The sequence below is a fragment of the Pteropus vampyrus genome, unplaced genomic scaffold (genome assembly GCF_000151845.1).
Source record: "Pteropus vampyrus isolate Shadow unplaced genomic scaffold, Pvam_2.0 Scaffold116, whole genome shotgun sequence".
Lineage (NCBI taxonomy): Eukaryota > Metazoa > Chordata > Mammalia > Chiroptera > Pteropodidae > Pteropus > Pteropus vampyrus.
This window is the reverse complement of record NW_011888897.1, coordinates 2721448-2736066: the sequence shown is the minus strand read 5'-3', so window position 1 is coordinate 2736066 and position 14619 is coordinate 2721448. Positions and strand designations below refer to the sequence as shown.

Here is a 14619-nt window from a genome sequence, read left to right as displayed (position 1 = left end):
AGCCTCACCTCCTTCCAACCCTGGGGTATCTGCTAACTTACAGGGCAGAGCAAGGGACATGGGCCAGCTTGGCACAGAATCAAGTCAAAGTTTTGATCCTGTCATTCCCAATCAACAGTCAGGAGGGATCAGGCTTTGGGTCAAGGTGATTTCTGGCCATCAATATCAGGCTAACCAATAAATTCATGTACAGGGCAGCCCAGGCTGGCAATGAAGACATATTCAAACCTTTAACCTCAGTCCTTCAGAAGGCAACATTTCTAATACAAGGGCCATCTCTTCTAGGAAGTCTTATCTTATTCCACTACTAGCAATTACTCTTAATCTGTTGTCCCATACTGTCATGTTTGTACTTACAGTCCTTAAGAAGCCCTTACCTCCTCCTGCCTTGCACATATCTGTCTCCCTACTTAACCGCTAGATCCTTAGGGCACAAACTTCACCTTATTCATTGCTGCACCACCCATGTTTCCAAGCACAGAGACTTGCTCACTGTATTTATTGCGCTGAGCTGAATGACTCTTATAAATCCCAGTGAAGGATAGAGGAGGTGGCAGCAGGGCTCAGGAAATAATTAATCACGAATTGATCAACATTTTTCCTCTCCATTCCCTGCTTTAAACCAGCTGTGGTTGGTCCTGCCCCAGCCTGGCCTGCCAGGAAGCCTCCTAAGAATGTGACTTCTTCTGTCTCCCTCCTGGAGAGACTGGATGGGTCATATTTTAGGAGAGTACAAGTGGAGCCCAGAGACCAACCGAGACGGATGGATCAAATCACACAGCCTCCTCTTGGCCATCCCGGAGAACTCAGGCAAGGACGAGGACATCTGCCTTGCAATAGGAGGAGGGAAAGCCAATTCCTGTAATGCCAGGCTTCTGGATGGGATCTCCATGGGAGAGGCTAGAGAAGGCTGAAAATCTAAGACAGTAGAGATGTGTGCCAAGGTGGGGGCACAGTGCCATGCTTGCTGTCCACAGATAATGCTCAAAGGCTCTTAAGAAGGTATGACCCTGTAGACATCACTCTCAGGTCATTTTGGAAGTGTTCATATCTCAAGGCTTCAAGACAGGACATTTCTAAGAGAACTCCTAAACTGACACATGGACTGGTTTCATGCCCAGAGCCTGAGCTTTAAGAGATGGGAATGAGTGAGAGCCATTTACCCCTATCCATACTGTAATCCTGACTTGGTGTGGTGAATGCTGCCCATGCATGATCCCCTTGGTGAGCTCCTCAAGTCAACGGGCTGCAATCACCCTGAGCCTAGTAGACTTCTGGACCCTCATGCTGTCATAGGCAGGCAGTGGCAGATGCTTAAAAATAAACTTTTTGTATATCATCTTAGCAGAATACAGCTAGGAGCTAAATCAAACTCAGATGTTTAAAGCCTGCTTTGTCTCATTCATGTCAAAACCTCCAAGCTAAGAAAATCAGCCTATGAGCAAACATTAACTTTAGCAAAAAGGCAGGTCATGGTCCTAAGTAATACTAGATCACACCTGTATAAATCCAAAAGGCCCCAGGCCCCCAGATTCCCCAGAAAATAAAGGCTTTCTTCCCCTGGGATGCTGAGGTGTTAACCCAGAGCAGTGCAGGCAGAAATCTACTCCCCCGGCTGCAAGGACCCTCATATGATTCCCAAGGGACTTAGAAGAGCCATTTCCTGCCAGCTAAGACATCATGTCCCCCATTGTCTTAATCACATACCTCTTTTCTGCCAGGGCACAAGTGCTGCTGGCTGGAAGTTCCCAGAAGAATTTACCGTGAATGAGTCCCTGCTGGATACCTCCCTGTGGAACTTTCCAGGCAACTCTTACACACACACACATACACACACACACACACACACACACACACACACACACACACACACACTCTCTCACACTAAGCTCAGGCCTGGAGGTTTCTAAAGCAAGTGTGCAGAGTCCTATTGGGCTGGAAGAGATGCATCAGCTGTCTCACAGTGCAGCCTACTGGGCATGCCTGAAGGTGCAGCAGAAGGCAAGGGCAAGGGGCGCAGAAAGGGGTGGCTTGCCTCTCCTCTGTCCCCTTCCAGCACTTGGAAAGGAACCTCTAACCTCAAATCTCAAGTTCAGGCTTGAGGTCCTGCAGAAGGAGAAGGATAGCTAGTCCAGGGGCTTTCAAAATGCAAAAGGATCCCCCATACTGCTGAGCTCTCCGTGCTTTAGAATGTTCCAAAGGACCATTCACAGGGAGGAGCGCAGGGCTCCACGGGAGGAACGGAAACTCATTGCTAAAAACGAGGAGCCGAGTGCCCAAGGAAATAGGCGGGCAACATCTCTGTCGGGCCTTCGTGTGAATTATACTCAACTTGTATCAGACTCCCCATCTTTCAACACAGACCATATGGGTGCAATTTCTACATGAGACACAAAAAGGGTTCAATTTACATTAAGAAACAGTAACGAACAGCCCCGTGAAAGTGCAGAGCCAATGATGGCGTGGGGACGGCACTCGCGGGCAGCCCTAACCAGTGGTGGCGGGAAAGACTGAGAAGAAGAGGTATAAGAGAGACATGAAGAAGCACCCACTGGGCGTGGGGGTCAGACTGGGGAGTGGGAAGTGAGAGAGAGGGCAGGTGAGGAAGAGGAAGGAGGAGGTAACTTTGACAAAGCAAAACGAGCCATTCAGAAGGGAGTATGAAATGGGTTCAGGGTGGCACCTGCTGAGTGTGGGTGGCCACCGCCCCCCCCCACCCCGGTTTTCTCTTCACAAGCCCTCCAGCTGCCTTTTCTTGGCGTCCCTGTCTCTGCTTGCCCACCTATGCCCCCTAACACCCCTAGCCCTATACCACTGGGTAGACAACATCCCCTCACTCCCCACAGAGACTACCCAGTGTCTCCCTCCAGTCAGTGTCTGAGAGATGCCTGAGGCCACAGCCTTCTCCCTTCCCAGCCAAGCCACTGGCTTAGCCCAGGGCCTGTGGGAGCTCTCCAGACATCTGATCTGTGAGGAGCAGTAGACAAGCTCCAGCTCCACAGCACACCGTGCCCCGTCTAGACAGATTTGAGCTCTCCGTGCTCAGCAACTGCCAAACCCCCTGAGCAAAGCTCTGCTCCAAAGGCAATTCTTCCCCTGCAGGTGAGGCTGCTTTGGTGGCCAAATCTGAGTACATATTGGAGCTATTTCCCACTCAGCTGGCGGCCAGTCACCTGAAGTCTCTGGAGAAAAGATAAGGCTCTCTGGTAGGGAGAATTTTTAATTTTTTTAATCGTATTTTTTTTTTTAAATGAATGAGCAGTTGGAGAACACAGGCGACAGAGTGGGTGGCCACTTGAGATGCAGAGAGGAAGATCAAAGCCCACCAGGAATGGAGGAAGCAGCCTTGGTGTGGCCCAGAGAACAGTCTAGGTGGCCCGTGCCTCATAAAAAGCAGCCGGAGACTGGGAGGTGCTGGGTGAGGGAGACTTGGTCACAGGCACCCAGTGGCCCTGTTCCCCGACCCAAGCCCTTTGGTTAACGGTCTTCAGCTGGAACAAACACCTGTTGTCAAGAGACGCCCAAGGGAGACGCCCTGGAAGGGCCCTCCGTTCACTGTGTGGGAGGTGAACCTGCCCAGACTGTGGCCCCAAGGCTGACTTCTTCCAAGAAGGAGCTGGAATTCCTCCCTCTGGACTCAGTCCTTCTGGCTGCTGCCCCCTCACAGTCCCGGCCCAGGGCAATCAGCCAGGAACACTCTCTTGTGTTTGCCTGCTGATTAATTAGTTCATTAGAAGAGCCACAGGTGACTGTGTGGCAGTGAAACCATTATTTCATTCATGGGGCCGAACGTCCTCTTCGCTACCAAATTTCCTCACAGATCCCTCCAGTTGGCCTTCCAATTCAGAACAACTAGGATCTGGAAGACCAAAGGGGGACTGTGATTTGCCCAAAGAAACAATAGCCCCTAGTGACTGGGCCTGGACGAGAACCCAGTCTCCAGACTCTCAGCCAGTGCTTTCCCACTTCACAGTGCTGCCTCCCAACATCCCAGCTGGGAAAGAGGCTGGGTTCTAAGAGCTCATCGATTTTCTGGAGATTTCAACCCATTTTACACTAGTCAGACTTGCTGTCTTCTAGTAAGTTCTTTAAAAGAACTCTTCACCAATGTTCTGTAAGAGCTGGGTTAATTCTCAAGGCAACAGGACATCATTTTAGTGGCAGTGGTGGAGGAAGGGATTCCAGGACCCAGTCTCTCCTCCCTTCTAATTTGGAGAAGCCATAAAAGCCCACATTCACTCTCAAGCCAACTAGCTTATTCTTCATATGATTTGCAAGGTCTTCCTTTCCCTTGGTCAACACCATGGCTACTTGGGCATAATCTAAGGATCCGCTTCACCCAGATCCTTCTCTAGAACAAATCTGAAGGAAAAGAATAAGAGATAAAACTTGATTTATCTTGATTCCCCCCAACAAGAGGGCAGGCAGTGAAAGAGAGACCAAAGTGCTGAACACTCCAAGAGGGAAGTCATAGCATGTCAATCTACATCAGCTGCTGCCACACACAGCCTCCATTCTCCTCCCTGTCCCTGAGCTGTTTCCTCACCCATAAAAAACAGAGCAGGGGAATAATACAACCTAGAAATGCATATCCCTCTGCTTGGCCAACCGTCTTCTAGGAGCCAAGAGGGTTGACAGATATCTTTTGTGATTTCCATCTCTGGAGTCCTCCCAATAGTCCCCACTCGTGACTCACCTGATGAGGTCGATGGGTTGAAACTTATAAAACACTCCGTAGCGTGCCCATTCTTGATACAGCAGCTAAACAAGAAAAATGGAAATAGATTAGAGCTCGGGGGTACGACTGTTTACCTATTTTGTTCACCCTAGCAGATCAAGATTTTATCTCGAACATCTTTTTAATGACTTCATTTGGATGACTAGCAAATCAAAATTGAATCCTAAAAAGTCCAGCTTCTAGGAAAATTCTCATGAGACATCCGCCAAAAAAAAGATGTCCAAAGGCTACAGAAGCTGACCTCTTCCCCAGATAATAAAGATGACCTTTATCACACTCTGGGGCAGTGTTACACCTAGCAAACACAACCCCTCCTTCTATATTGTCTTGTCTTGTTTAGTCCAGCGAAGCGAGACCTCACATTCATTTATTCACTCATTTGACGAGTATTTATTGAACATCTACTATGTGCCAGGCACTGTCCAGACTCTGGATACAGCAGTAAACCAAACAAAGTTGCTTCTGTCAAGGAGCTTACACCCTGGTATATGGAGATAAAGACAATATAAACACAAACATATAAGACTTAAAATGCCATGAAGAAAAATAAATCGAAATAAGGGAATAGAATATGAAGGAGGTGAGTAGGGTTGGGTGCTATTTTAGATAGAATAACAAGGGAAGGCCTCAGTGAAGAGGTGACATATGAGCTGAGACCTGAAGGAAACAGGGGCGTGTTCCAGGCAGAAGACCACCCTTCCTGTGCAAACACCCTGAAAGAAGTGTATGTGGTATGTCTTGGGAAGAACAGGGAAGTGTATGGCTGGGACAGAACACGGGGAGAATAATGGGAGATAATGTCAGAAGCTATTGTGGGGTGTCTATTCAGGGCCTGGTAGGTCATGCTAAAATCTTTGGACTTTTAAGAAAGCCATTAGGAGATTTGTAGCAGTGGGGGAGAAATGATTTAGATTGTAGATAGCTTACTCTGGCTGCTTACTCGGTCTGCCCACAGACTGAGAGTTGGCAGAAGAGGATTAGGCAGGCTATTGTAATGGTCCAGGGAAGACGTGATGGTGGCTTGAACCATGGAGGTAGTGGGAGAAGTAGTGAGAAGTTGATTCTGCTTATATTTTAAAGGTTGAGTCAATAAGACTTACTGTTGGATTATAGAGGGTAAAAGAAAAGGAGAACTTGGCCTGAGCAACTGAGTAAATGGTGATTGTATTTACTGAAATGGGGAAGATTGTGGGAAGAATGAGTTAGAAAGAATGGAACCAAGAGTTCAGTTTGGGATGTGCTCATTTCAGTGCCTTTTAGGCATCCATGTGAGACTACTGAGAAAGCAGCTGGATGTAAACGTCTGGAGTTTAAAGGAGAGTTCAGACTAGAGAGGCAAATTTGGAATTAACAGAGAAGAGATGATTTGTAAAGTCATTAAGCTATGGATGCAAGCTCCAAGGAAGCGAGAATAGGTAGAGGTCTGACATCTAGGCCCTGGGGGCTCCAATGTTTAGAGGTCAAGGGGACGATAAATAAAAGCAAAGACGGAAGGGCAGCCGGTGATGTGGAGGAGAACCAGAAATGTATGGTGTCCGGGAAGCCAAGAGACGTGGGTTTCAATGAAAAGAAAATAGCCAGCCGTGCCAAATGCTGCCGATGGGTCAAGGCAGATGAGAATGGAGAAGTGACCATTGTATTCAGTGACTTGAAGGCTACTGATGACCTCGACAAGAGCCGTTTCAGTGGCAGGATGGGGGCAAAATCTGATTGGAACATGTTCTAGAGCTTAAGGGAGGAAACGATGCACCAAACACATTAGGCCATGCAATCTTGTGATGGCAAGTTTAGCAGAACTGGAATGTGGACAAAACCTGTATATTGGTCCCAAGGGCAAACCATGTTTTAGTTTCAAACACCTGGCCAGTGAGTTTCACAGATTATCTAGAAGGAAATGAAGTAATCTGGTAACGAACTGTCATTAGACATCATCTACGTGTCCATGTTGAATAGATATTAGTGCAGAATCAAATTATATATCTAGAATTGACAGACATAATACAGTTGCTACCTTGTTTTGTTCTTTATTCTCCTTATACATCACATCTCCTTACGTATCACACAGAATTCTCATGGAATTCATCAAGAAAAGCTACTCCCATCAGCCCTACAGGAAGCCATCCTTTCACTTAAGTATCTTTGAAGATACGATATGAAAACTGAAACAAAAATTAGTATTTCTACTTAATGGCTATAGACTTTTATTGTCATAATCTCTCCCAACAACCAAAAACTACACATATCCTAATATATTACACCCAGCGTTACCACCATTTGCAAAGTAGGAAACCCAGCCACAAAAAGGGATTACACAGTGTATGATGGGCAAAGGACGGTCTGAATTCATGAGCTTCGATGCTGCTCATTCTGGGCAGGTGGTTCCTACGAATTTTACTGTTATTATTACATCCCCCCCCGCCCCCGCCCCCTGATCTTGAGTGTTTCTACTTCCTTGGGTTTTTATTCCCTCTCCCCAGTGCAAACCCTGGACTCACCAGCACCTGGTTGTCACAGTGACATCATTTGTGGCCCAAAGGGAGGCCTGCTTGCGTCAGGAGATACAGGCAAGGCCTCCCTTGAGGGCTGTGGCACGTCACAACCCACTTCACTGGCTCTTCTCTCTAGAGCAAATTTCTCTCCAAGTCATCCGTCCAAACAAAACCTGAGCCTGAGAACATCAACCTGCAACTGCCCAGGAAAAACTGAAAATGCTCCAAGAAGCCAATATGGCCCATTTGGCCATATTGAGAACCAAGCTTGCAAGCCTTACCCCTGACTGGATCCTGGCCCTGCTATAAGAAACCTCCGGAAAGTCCCTTTCTCAGTGTGGTACCCTGTAAGCATAGAGCCGTATGCATAGTTTGTGGCTATAGATGAGGATGAGTCAGGAGAGCTGTTTGAGCTTGATGCGGACAGGCTAGATGGACACAGAGGAGGACATCATTAGGCAGCCTCTGCGGCAGAGCTGGAGCTACAGAGCAGAAAAGCTGGGAAGTGACACAACAATTGTGCCTGGATGCCCATGTGGCTCTGCCCAGGCCAGCTCACACATCCTTGCAGGGGAGGCAGAGAGAAAGGTGGAGAGTGCTATAGACTTTCCCCTGTCTCTAAAAACGGTTAATCACACATAGTTAGAGACCAAGTGGATCATGCTAAACTCCAGGTCCAGGGTCCCAGACTCGCTGTCAGGGTGAAGGAAGGCATGCTCTGGAGTCTCTGTCCCATGGTGATTAGCGTGCTGTGAGTAAAATGCGGAAGGAAAACCACAGTAACTTCTAACAGTCCCTTTGAACTTGCACAGTCTAGAACCTTCTAATGAAGCTCTTAACAAATCCACTTTCTCCCTTAGAGCTACACCTCGTCCTCTACACCAGCTCGCCAAGACTGCAACTAGGGCAGGGAGGGTCTGCAGCTCCTTCTCAGTGGACAGTACCTTACTTCAGGGGCCCCGGATGTAACTCCAGGTATGTCCTTCTGACCCCAAACCTTTATAGCAGAAAGCAACGACTCACAGGGACAATCCCACCTGATAGATCACAGCACACAAGTGGCCAGTTTGGCTCCCTAGGGATCACATTTGACAGTGGGTCAGTTAGTTTAAGTATTTCACTAGACTATAAAGGAACCCAACTATGAAAACCATTTGCAATGCCGGAGCTTGGCAAGATGTTTGAGACTCGTGGCTCTCTCTGAGGTTACAGCTCCTCAGAAAGCAGCTGGACCTGTGACAGGCAAAAAGATGGCAGCCATAGCCAACTTAGAGGCATTGACGGTACAGGGTGGACCCGAGTGGGAGAGAATGGAATTCTACGATGACCTGTTTGAATTTCTAGCAAGTCATTTCAACTACCCAGGTCTTCCATTAGTGCGATGGGAGCCGTGAGGGATGGAAAAAGTAATCTTCAGGTGAAACAAAGAAAAGTACTTTTTTTGTCGGAAAGACATGATTGAGTTCCTTTGCACACCTTGTATTGGGTCATTTTATAACTGTCCACAGAGAAAACAATCATTTGCAAAGGCTGGAAAATCCAGGACCAAGGGTTTAAAAACATTCCAGTATTGTGCCTTGGGCTCCCCCTGTGAGTAGGGAAACTGCAAGGAGCCAGCGGGGGTAAGGCAGCCCCCTCAGAAGACAGTAACAGTCCCTTCCCTGGATGTGTGAGAAAACCAGGCAGGTCTGGCTGCTGGCAGCCAGGAGGGACTCATGCATACCCACACTGTTCCTGCTTCCCTGCTTTCTAGAAAGGTGGGAAACCCCTGTTCTCCAGAAGGAGGAAGCCTCTTTTTAATTACCCTCCAGGAGCGGAGAGAGAAATCTCCAGCTGCTAGCTGGGGCTGAGTCCATCGAGACTGCACAACTGCATGAGGCAAGCTGGAGGGGAAGGAGCCTGGGATCTGCCTATGAGGAGCCTGGGCCTCACGGAGATCATGGGAATAGCTACACACTGCAGGGAAGAGTGAAGGCGAACATACAGGTACTGGCAGAATCGGCCGCTTGAGATGCCCTTGCAAATCATCGCTAAATGCTCCCAGAGAAGCAATCTCACACTGCAGCTCTCAACCCTTCTCCATGTCCTCCAGCAGCAAATTCAAGGGTTCTCCCTTGCACCCAAGCAAAATCCTACATCCCTCTCAAAGAACAATACAGTATTATGATGTAATAAAAACAAATATGTTGCACATATTCAGAGGTTTGGGCTCTTTCCTCCTTAGGATACCTTTTCGGCCCTACCCATATACCACTGAAACTGGGGGGAACACAGCACTGTAGTGAGAATTCCTCTCGCCATAACAAGAAGCTGTGTCAACCCAGCTGAAGAGAGTTGACTGAGTTTTAGTCCTTTGACAAACATTTATGGACATTGGAACCAGTCTCCTCACCTTGCTGGGTATCAGTTTCACAAGCCACACGAATGGAAAAAAGCTTGGTCTCTCACTCATGGCTTCCCTTATCCCCCATTACTGCATAGTAAATTTCCCTAACCATGACCTTGGCAGAGGAAAACAAGGACACCAGGACTGGCCAGCAAACCCAAGGAAAAGCCACAAGAAAGGGGCCTCTCGTCTTTCATAGACATTCATCCACCTTTGCCGAGGAGCATCCTTGTGACACCAACTTCGGGAATTATACACCAAGATGCATCTCCATCCTGGTGGGTCTCTCCCTGCCTCCCAGATTCTACCCAGTTATGGTATGTATTGGGAATAATTCTATTGGCGCAAGCAAAACATGTCCTGAGAGGAAAATCTTTTGTTAAAAGGTTTTGTTGTTAATAATAATATAATATCATTGCAAAGACAAATACACAAATATTTTGGATAATCTACAATTTGTTTCTCTCTGCCTCTGTGCAGATAACTAACAGAGGGCTGGCTGATTTCTCCCATGAGTTGCTATGTGTTCCTGGTCTCTGGAATGTTCCTGTAAAGTGCTCTACCTTGACAGGCTGGGTCACCGCCCACCCAGCAGGAAGTTTCTTAGGTGGGCAGTGGTGGTGATCACTCTTTAAAGGGGAGGAATGTGAAATTAGAGAGTAGGAGGACAGAAAATGATTGGGGTGAGCAAGGTGAGATGTGGGGAGAAACGCTTCCTTCTTTTCCTTTAAATCTGATCCGGGACTTTTCAGGAAATTAAACACCGAGACTATTAGTATCAGATAGAAAACAGATGAGGTTAAGACATCGCAATACTACAGCAGATTCCCTGGGCAGGCAGAGAGCGGACATGTGCAAGCAATCACAGCAGTATTTCTGGAAAAGACCTTTTATGTTTTTAATACTTAACACTTCATAACAGGGACTAATAGGCAGGATAAAAAGAAGGCTGCTCAAAAGGCAACTTGGGGGATGAATGATTTTCCAGACAACAGAGTTGGGGGGAGGGGAATTTCTGGGGCTTCAATTCCTCACCCCTCCCGCCCTTGCTCACCCTCCTCGGCTTGCCAGAGTTGCTGAAAGCTGGGAGAAGCTGGGCGAGAGGATGGCATGAGGGGCTTGACAACCAGATGGGGCAGTCGCCTCTAAGGAAGCTGGGTGATCCTTAGAGCGCCATGCCACGATTGAGAAGGGCAATACACCCACATTCCCAGAGTATCCCCAAACAGGAGAAATGGGATCCAGGTGGAGGGCTAGGGGAGAGCTGTCCAATTAGGAGCTATGACTGGCATAGAAAAGATCCTTCCAAAGGGATTCCTTTCCCTCCCCCTATGATAACTTCTAATTCTAGCTGCCTGAATATTCAGCATGAACAAGCCTTCTCCTATAGATTTCTCTCCTGTAATGTGGGAATGACTATATCCCAAATGACTTGTCTGCCTAGAGGATAATAACTTAAAGATGATTCCTCCCCCCTCCCCACCCAAAGATAACAGCATGGATAATTACACATTTTTAGCTGAGACGCTGGATTCAAGAGTCCGAGTGGTTCCAAGCCCCATCTCTGTGTATTGTGGCAGCATTATTGACAAGGTGCTTGATCTTTCTGTGTCTCAGTTTTCGCATATATAAATTAAGGGATCTGGACTTTCAGTGTTTCTCAAGTTAGGCGGTCTTGTCATCAGGGGGTGGGATAATATTTTTGTGTGGGACTGCTGGGTATAGTTCAGGAATGGTTAGCATTGCCGGTCCACCAGGCAATAAATACCATCATCACCACCCATATACACGGTCATGCCGATGACCAAAAATGGCCCTTCCATTTTCAAGTGCCTGGAGGGTAGGGAACTGTGGAGGAACTGCTGAAAAACTTATAAGCAGGTAAACTGAACATTTAGGGCACTTCTACCTCGTTCCACACCCATCCATGGCGTTCTTCACTCAAAGCTCTCAGTGCAGCACAAGGGTGACTTACCTTTCTGTCATTCATGTCATCCCCTGGACTATCATATTCACCCTGTAGGAGAGAAAGGGATGCTGGGTAAAGCCAATGGAATTATCAAAAACAGAGAAAAGATTTTCTTTTTTATTTTCTAACGTCATCCCTCTCCTTCATTCTCATTTGAGGAAGGTCAAACACATGACATGGTGAGGAGCCAATGTTCCACTTCCTTAGTCATCAACACGTGCAGTGTTTCCTGTGGACGGTTTCTCACACAAAGACACTCCCCTCAGATGCTCCAGAGATCGGCGTCTGCTTCCTTGTAGCAGACACGACAGCAGAGCCCGTGTCCGTAAATGAGCTGGCATATCACATGAAATCCCCTTACGTCATGTCTTGCTCACCCCTGTCCATAACTGGCAGAATCTAACCTCATATATGACCACGGCAAAGATGTCAGTGAGGAAAGAACTGTCATCTGGGAGATTCCTTTGGGCACTCAGGGATCCCCGCCTCAGTAGCCTCATTTGGCACGATTCTGTGATAAATGCTAAAGGAGTGACCAATCAAACAGGCAGTGCAGCGTGGGGGCACTTAGTTCATGGGCCAATTAAGTCCTTCATGAATCGTCCTGAAGAATGTCACTGAGTTGTATTATAAGATGTTTATAACATTACTCTCAGTCAAGGAAAACTTTAATTATCATTTTCTTTGCTTAACCAAACAATAGTATAAGGAATTCTGAGTGATTTCCTTCAAAAACGTTTAAATTAAAAAAATAATCTGACTATATATATATTAAAAATGAGGAATTTCACATCCACACAGAACCATCCCATACGAAACGTCACTTTCAATCATTTTAGGGTCTAACAGTCCAGGCTGCATATTATCCAGGCCACAGACCTTCCTTCCACCGCCATCTACCCACCTTCACCCACATGTCCTCCCCTTAACCTCTGCAGGACATATCTGTCTTCTAACACGTTCCCCCCAAACAAAGACATGGAGTGAAGGGAAAGCTCAAACAAAGCCAGTGCATTTAGCCACTGGAGAAATAACCGGAGAGACAGCGTGAAACAACTGACAAAAATCAAACCGGGCCTACTGTCAGTCATGAGTGGTTTAGAACCAGCCAGGGTTTTTAACGGCAGGATTCACTCCGGCCTTGCCTCGCACATATCCACCCATTGCGTTGCCTGTGGTTTTCATCTTTTTGAAGACTACGTGGAACGTGCTGACAAGAATAGTACTTACATCATGAAGAGGGTAGGCAGCCTCATAGACATTGTTTGCTATCAGAGAGTTAATACCTATGGAAACAAGAAAGAAGAAAATAATAACTCTAGGGCAGAGATTTCTTGACTTAAACTTCATCTTTTGATACATGTTATCAAACACGTTTTTGTTGAGCTTTAGTTCTTGGTATAAGAGCACTACTTTTTCATTTCCCAAATACAAAGTTATGTTTTACTATCAGATATGCTCAAACTTCATATTCCTCTAGTCCTCATGTAACCAGACCCCTTCGGTCCAATAACACTTCTCCACCACCACCATCTCCATGGCCACCACTGTAAGCTGAGAAGATCTGTGTTTAGTGACAGCATAAGAATGGCTAGTGGTCTACGGCCGTGCCACCCTGAACCAGCCCGATCTCGTCTGATCTCGGAAGCTAAGCAAGATTGGGCCTGGTTAGTACTTGGATGGGAGACCACCTAGGAAGACCAGGTGCTGTAGGTGTAAAAAATAAAAAAATAAGGGATTATAAGCTGACAAGGTCCTTGCAATCTGTGAGGTCAACCAAGGATTGCCTGGCCTAAAAAAAATAAAATAAAAATGGCTACTGGATTACTGTCATTATGACCAATAAAAGTATACATCAGAATATCCCACAGCACTTTATCTGAACTCATTTCTGGCACCTTCTTGTTCCTGCACAAAGTCGTGCCTATTGCTGCCCATGACTGATCTGTGGACCATGAGCTCCCTGAGGGAGGGGGCAGTAGGGCGGCCATTCTCAAACTGTGTTCTGGGGAACCCTGGGAGTGTCCATGACCTTTTCAGGGGGGTTCATGAGGTCAAAACTATTTTTATAATAGTGATAAGATATTATTTGCTTTTTCACTCCTTTCTCTCACAAGTGTACAGTGCAGTTTTGTGACATGGGATGACATCATCCCCTGACAGCACAATGGAATGTGTACATGTATATTCTTGTGCTTTAAGAGTTTCTCAGTCTTACCTTCTAATACAATAAATATTGATCTATATTACCCACCTAAACAAAAGCTCTCTGGGGGCTCTCGATAACTGTTAAAAGTATAAAGTAGTCCTGAGATCACAGAGTTTGAAAACCATACAACAAGGGATTCATATTTTAATGCCAGCAGTATTTCACACCACTTGCACACAGAGACCCTATTAAATATATGTTAAATGAATGAATGACTCTGTCCCTACAACTCCAATTTACTCACAACAGAGAACCTTCTGCTCAGCATGGAGGCACTGTTCTTTACTTGTTTCATTCATAGTTTTATTCAGAGACTATAAAGTGGTCTGTATGTTCTGTCTGACTCAGGACAGTCTGTCCTCGGTCTCTGGATCCCAGATGGAATGGATTATTTCTCACCAACAGGCAGTGCTAAGGATTCTGCCATGACAGGAGGCACATTTAATCATGGAGGTGGGGAGGAGGGTCAGGTCTCCAGTTCTCAGTGATTTCCCTTGTCTCAAACACACTTTCTGCCCTGAACCGTTCTTTCCAGAGAGACCACAGACAGTGGAGAGATGCGGAGAAAATTGGTTTTGAAGGGAAACACAGAAGTTGTCCAAACTCTAAGTAACTGCATTTTCGGGGCTCAGGATAAATTATAAGTTTGGATAACAAATCTAGACAAGAGTGACTCATTAAAATTCATGGTTTTCCACCTCCCCTTCCTACCCAATGCCCCACCCACATGCTCAGAGACCGCAGGAGATCTCAAACAATCCTCTCTCCTCTGTCAACCTCCTCTTCCTCAAACCTCGCCCCTATTTGCCGCAGTTCTAGGACACTGAA

General features: G+C 46.6%; 1 protein-coding gene and 1 pseudogene across 1 annotated transcript in view; one reads left to right on the top strand and one right to left on the bottom strand.

The window, feature by feature from the left end:
• ANO2 (anoctamin 2) overlaps window positions 1-14619 on the bottom strand; it is a 307510-nt gene that overhangs the window by 192670 nt on the left and 100221 nt on the right. Inside the window, exons 7-9 of the mRNA XM_011365894.2 lie at window positions 12813-12868; window positions 11589-11630; window positions 4697-4761 (exon numbers count right to left, since the gene is read on the bottom strand). Coding sequence (XP_011364196.1) covers window positions 4697-4761; window positions 11589-11630; window positions 12813-12868 — 163 coding nt within the window. The remainder of the gene's footprint in view (window positions 1-4696; window positions 4762-11588; window positions 11631-12812; window positions 12869-14619) is intronic.
• LOC111743577 lies at window positions 13180-13298 on the top strand (annotated as a pseudogene).